The 6,184-nt window shown below is 42.4% G+C and overlaps 1 protein-coding gene across 1 annotated transcript; it reads left to right on the top strand.

The window, feature by feature from the left end:
* Positions 1-966: 966 nt before the first annotated feature.
* On the top strand, positions 967-4,653 carry nkx6.2 (NK6 homeobox 2). Its single transcript, XM_076742230.1, has 3 exons — positions 967-1,805; positions 2,441-2,613; positions 2,947-4,653. The coding sequence occupies exons 1-3, from the start codon at positions 1,376-1,378 to the stop codon at positions 3,193-3,195; spliced, it is 852 nt and encodes a 283-aa protein (XP_076598345.1). The 5' UTR covers positions 967-1,375; the 3' UTR covers positions 3,196-4,653.
* The last annotated feature ends 1,531 nt before the right edge of the window (positions 4,654-6,184 follow it).

Genomic DNA, 6,184 nt, shown 5'->3' with positions numbered 1-6,184 from the left:
TGACTGGTTGAAAAGTCTTAACCGCATTGCATATGAAATATATCAACAAAACGTTTTCAAAATAGTAATAAATAACTAACTAACTAAATAAATAAAAATAAAGCTGAATAGGTTTATTTGCCTGTGGACTTTAACATTTAATCTCCAGTCTCCGTCACAATAAACATGAGGAATCCATCCCTCCTCACCCGCCGAGTCCCGTTTGATATACTCACAGTGTCTGCAGTAACAGCTTATCATGTAAATGTATATTCTTTGGCATATGTGGAAACAATGATTTCCACGGCGTGAAACGCATCATTAACAGCACCACTAAAGATCTTAATAGAGTGTGGCTGCTGATGCATTCAAGTGTCCTCCGACACCTTGCTTTCCTTGCTTTAATAGTCTGTACTACAGATTTTAGAAACAATCAAGTGGTTTCAGTAGAGGATTTTTTTTTCTTTTTTAAAAGAGTAACATTTCTACTCAATTTGCTATAGTGGAGCTATTTGGAAAAATTCGGGCAAATGTAGTCTACATCAGGCATTGCCTTTCAAAACACATTTAAAGTGTCACGTACAAATAGGCTACAGCAATGCCATTAAAAAATAATTAATTAAAAAAGGTTGAAATAATGTTTTATTTAGGCCTAAAATAATAATGTATGCTACATAGGCCTACTTTCTTCTGCTGTGCACCCGCTCTGAAACGTCACATGTCCGCAACATGGATCATCAGCTATCATAAATACATCCAGTCAGCCTTAATAAACACTGAGCAGCGTCGTTCACATGCAGTTTAACTGGAAGCTGCCATTTCCGACAGCGCGTTAAGGCAGCACCAGTCCAGCGAGAAAGCACATGTGAAGCAGCCGAGATTCTGTCTCCTCCAATCACGGCGCTGTCTCACTCAGCCCTGTCCAATGGGAATAGCGCGCGTGCAGGTGGCTGCGCTATTATCAGCGGGTCCCGCTTCAGTCCTAGCCTAGAGCGAGTCAATTTATGGAAAGACAAGTCGAACCCTTAATGGTTCCCATCAAAACCACTAAAAACATCATCAGACCGTCCGACTTCCGCGAGGATTCCTGTGGCGGGCGCGTGCAACCTTCTCCCAGCTGATAGACTCTGACCAAAACAAACACGCGGAGACATTTTTGGGGAGTTTGACCGAAGCTTTTCACGTCCCGAGAGAGAAGAGAAGTTCGGTTTTGCTGAAGTTTTCCAACATTTCGAGGGTCTGCTTCTTCCTCATCCAGGACCCTCTGGAGAAGGTGTCAGAAGTGGCCTGGCTCCTGAACACCACCACTCCGCTCTGCGCTTTTATTTACTCTTATTAGTTTATTTTTGTAATTTCCTGTTTTTATCCGAGCGGCTTTGCTGGTTCATGTTCACAAATGTTAGCGGTCGGGCAGATGGAGGCTAACCGGCAGAGTGCTTTCGTCCTGGGCAGCACCCCGCTGGCGGCGTTGCACAACATGACCGAGATGAAGACGTCCCTGTTCCCGTATGCGCTGCAGCAGAGCCCGGCGGGCTTCAAGGCGCCCCCGCTCTCCAACCTCAACTCCCAGATCTCCATCGGGACCCCGCACGGAATAAGCGACATCCTGGGGAGACCCATCACCACGGCCGGACAGCTGCTCTCCGGGTTCCCCAGGATAAACGGCCTGACGACCACCGCGGCCGCCGCAGCAGCGGGGATGTACTTCAGCCCGGCGGTGTCGCGGTACCCGAAGCCCCTCGCTGAGCTGCCGGGAAGGGCGCCGATCTTCTGGCCCGGGGTGATGCAGGGTTCTCCCTGGAGGGACCCGCGGGTTCCCTGTCCTAGTAAGTGCTGTGCGTTTGTACACTTTTTGGGTTAGTTTATGAATCATGCAAACTCAGAGGAGCCAAGGCACCGCTGTGTGGCTGCAGGATGTTGTTGTGGAGCTGTGGTACTTGTCTTGTGACTTTATATGTTATTAAGGCCTGAAAGAGGCCTGTCACAGAGCAAACACCCCAACAAAAATAGTATACTATATTTTACAAAGTCACCACAGATAATCTAAATTTATTCTCATGAATATTACAGCTGAACCAAAGGGATCAAATATTATTTAGCACCATGGCGACCATAAAGATGGATGGGCCGCTTTAGTGCACCACAGACTGAGAGTTCTTAATAGAACATTACATTTTGATGAGATACTTGGCAGGCTTTCAAACTTGTAAAATAATAATAAAAGCAGCTAATATAATGGAAGGCTACAGTCAGAAATAATGGGTCAGTAAACGCATCATGCAGCTCAGATTTAGCAATATTTGAGGCTCATTTTGAATTGTGAAGTTGCGTTAATGTGTTAACTTACAGGAGCATCACATTTAAACAGCATGTGGGCTTCAGAAATATGAACAGCTGTTCAAGCTTTGGTCTGTAGGTCTGTTGGTCTCTAAAACCATCCCTCCCCGTGTTTCTCTTCCAGCTCAGGCTAATATGATGATGGACAAGGACGGCAAGAAGAAACACTCCAGACCGACTTTTTCAGGACAGCAAATTTTTGCACTGGAGAAAACTTTCGAGCAGACGAAATACCTGGCCGGCCCAGAGAGAGCCCGCCTGGCTTACTCTTTAGGAATGACCGAGAGTCAAGTGAAGGTAACAACTCTCAAATCCTGCTTTTTTATTATTCAGCAGACTTTCACTTTTTTGTTATTTGTGTAATCCCGCGTTTGGTTGCGCAGGTCAAGAAAATAGATCATGTTATTTTCTTAACGGCTGCATGAACCTGCGTTTATTATCAAATTCCAAATCATTATTTTACTGATGTTGTTGATATTTTAATACATCATGTGTAGCCAGATGACTCACACCTGCTGTAATGACTTTAAAATAATGGGCCATTTCGGTTTTCTGCCTTTGAGCCTTTGATTGCTTGTTCATTTGTGGACCTGTTGAGCATCTGTGCGCATCTCTCTGCCTCCTCAACAGGTTTGGTTTCAGAACAGAAGAACCAAATGGCGGAAGAGACACGCAGCAGAAATGGCCACGGCCAAGAAGAAGCACGACTCGGAGACGGAGAAGATGAAGGAGAGTTCGGATAACGAGGACGACGACGAGTACAACAAACCACTGGACCCGAACTCAGACGACGAGAAAATCACGAGACTGTTGAAAAAGCACAAGGCCACCAACCTGGCGCTGATCAGCCCCTGCAGTAACAGCTCGGACACCTTGTGATGCCCACAGCTGGGGGCCAAAGTGGGTGGCCGAAGGGTCCAACAGAGACTTGTCGCACTCTTTCTGACCCCCTTTCCACCTGACGTTGCGAACATGCGCCTGAGGGGATCGCATTTTGCTCAGACAGAGCGAGAAAATGTGTTTAAAAAAAATAAACAAACAACAAAAAACAACAACAACAACCGAGCGTGTGCGGAAAGACGCGCTCACAAAAACGTGGCCAGAGACGCGTTTGGCTGCATCCAAAGCCACATCCAGACACTGTATGCACGGAGATACAACTCCTGTCAGCACTGGACTTCAAGAGGACTCACAATGCCGAGGTCATGTCGGGTTGAAAGGACAGAAATGTGGAGACAGGAAATAGTTTGGGCGACGCAAATCACTTTTTACGCATACAACTGGAGTTTTAACAACAGGTGTAAATGTAAACTAAATATATAGACACAGTCCGGATCAGTGTTTGGCTTATTAGTGTGTCTCATTACTTTTATTCCACGAGTAAAGCTGCTTCATTTTACCCCATGCAGTATAACTTAACACACGTCATTTTGCGTTGCACCTCCACCCAAAATTAACAGCCTGTGTGACCTTTAACAGTCAGCAGGGCCGTTTGTTTTGCTCTGAATGAGAGTCTCATTAATTGGTGATATAATTTTCAGCACCCATAATATTTTTTTTATCTGCGGAAAAATGAGCAGTCCTTCATTTCGGAGCAAAGGAGCATACACGCTTTTCCCATAATTCTGCTTTAATCCCATTTTATTTGGTTTTAATCAAAAGCAACAAGCTTTTAATCCAAGTGGTTTATTAGCAGCCAACACTGATCCGGATCCCAGACGCATGTTAAAAATGGCAGGTGTAATCGGGGCCTGTGATGCTTCTAAAGCTCAGTTTAACCAGGGTATCCACTGTCCTAAAAGGCGAGAGATTTACTGTTTTGAGGGGGCGCTGGTTTGACATGAATGAATGATTTGTGCTGTAGCCTAAAGATGAAAATGTACGTGAGATTGTATATATTTTTTACTGAATAACTTATGTTGTTTCATGCAGTGGAAACGTGGAAGCCTTCCTCCCTCCGCAGCCCGGACGCGCTTATTCCCTCAGATATACCTGCTGCTTCCTTTTTATTCCTGCAGAGTAATGTCGCCCCTTTTCTCCACGTTTTTGCAATTCTCCACTTCAGTATGGGCACACAGATGTATAGAGGCAAAATGCTGTAAATAATCACTGTAAAAAGAAAAAGAAAAAAAAAACCCAGCTTGTTTTAACGACATCAGTACACACTTTTCTTTTGGTTTCATTTGAGAAAGTTTCTGTTTTACCTCATCATCACACAGCGGAGTAGAAATCTGGACCGTCGTTTTTGTTGGAATTAAAAAGAGTATTATTGCTTCCGGGAAGGTTATAGGAAGAAAAAAAAACACTTTGTATTATGAATAAATTATTTAACAAGCATTTTTGTTTTATTATGACTTTTGTTTGAATGTATGGGCTTAATATAAATTAAAGATAAATTCATGACTATCAATAATTGAATTTCATTATTGGCAACAACGGTTTCAGAGGATTGCGCTAAAAGTTAGAGAGAAAAAGAAGGAACTCTGCATAATGATAATAATGACACATTCAATTGGATTTAGTTAGCATATTTTTTTTTTAATAACTGTCACTGTTTACCGAAAGCAAATGTATTTATTTATTTTATTTATTTTTGGCCACAGCCACAGGAATACCTTATAAGGCATTCCAACAAGTTAGCTACATCGAGGAGGAAAAGACCTACAGCATTAATATTATAGCAAATAATCAAATTTAAGCCTACTCAAAAATTATTATTACTATTACTTCTAAATAATAACAATAATAATAATATTAACAATAATTATAATATAGGCAGCTGTTCAAAGAGTTTTGTCTCTTTTAGGGCATGTTTCATATTTCAGGACTAATTAATTTGAGTCTTTCGTGGTTTCTGTGGAGCTGCACAGCGAGATGAACCTTTACTTTAGGTCATTATTCATTTGTGTAAAACAATTGTTGCTCACGGGTTTTTAAAGGTTCATGTTTGCTGGACAGAGTTACTTGATTTGTTTAAATCAAACCCACTGAGGCGGAGCTGCTCGTCAGAAGTGCTCCCCCTCTGTCTGTCACGCGGTACTGCACCTTTTCTTTCCTCATAGTTCACATCAACGGGGGCTTTCTGCACCGACTGCATGCAGCCAATCAGAGAAGAGCTGCCAGAAAAATCAGATCCCACTCAGGAATCTGTGACCGAGTGAGCACCCGCTGTCACAGAAGGTGGAATCGAATGAAGAAAACGAAAATCAGACTACTTTGATAAACAGTTTCAAAAAATAACTCTTTGAATGTGCCAGCCGTCATACTGCAGGCTGTCTGCTTTATACTTATATATTCTTCGTATTATTATTATTTTTTATTTTTTGGTGTGACAAAATATCCTTTATGTTAAATTTTTAAAGTGTGTTTGCGTAAAACCCTCCTGAAGGTGTGAAATTCTTAATATTTCCCAAGTTTTATTTTAGTGTCAAATAAGCCACATGAGGTGTCCTTTTTGCTGCATGGCGGACTTCTACTGCGTTCGATTTAACCATCTAAAACGGACTGACATGCTGTATTTACAGCACTGACTCAAGCTATCTTCATTTAATTCAGCTTAGATAAAATTGTCCGTTAAATGGATTTTAAAAAAAAAAAACAAAAACAAGACGCACGTTTCACATCAGTAAGTGACCAAAATCAAAATACAAAACATCCCGTGGGAATATTAGCCAATATGGCGACACCAAAATAAATACAAATTATACACATCCTACATAAAGCCAATACTATAAAGCTGTAAGAAGGTTATTCTTCATTCGGGCTGGTGTGGAGGCTCATCTTCAGCCCACTGAAGCTGCTGTCAGAGCGCAGGAAACGCTTATCTCTCCTCCCCATTGGCGAGTCCTCTCACACTGCTCTGATAACA

This window comes from Chaetodon auriga, chromosome 11, assembly GCF_051107435.1.
Source record: "Chaetodon auriga isolate fChaAug3 chromosome 11, fChaAug3.hap1, whole genome shotgun sequence".
Taxonomy (NCBI): domain Eukaryota; kingdom Metazoa; phylum Chordata; class Actinopteri; order Chaetodontiformes; family Chaetodontidae; genus Chaetodon; species Chaetodon auriga.
This window is presented reverse-complemented; position numbering and strand designations above follow the sequence as displayed.

What these genes read in the sequence shown, in the direction of transcription:
- nkx6.2 (XM_076742230.1), top strand. Translation starts at nt 1,376, where the DNA reads ATGTTAGCGGTCGGGCAGATGGAGGCTAACCGGCAGAGTGCTTTCGTC. An exon ending in CCCGCGGGTTCCCTGTCCTA is followed by an intron (nt 1,806 to 2,440) that starts GTAAGTGCTGTG and finishes TTTCTCTTCCAG; the next exon opens with CTCAGGCTAATATGATGATG. An exon ending in TGACCGAGAGTCAAGTGAAG is followed by an intron (nt 2,614 to 2,946) that starts GTAACAACTCTC and finishes CCTCCTCAACAG; the next exon opens with GTTTGGTTTCAGAACAGAAG.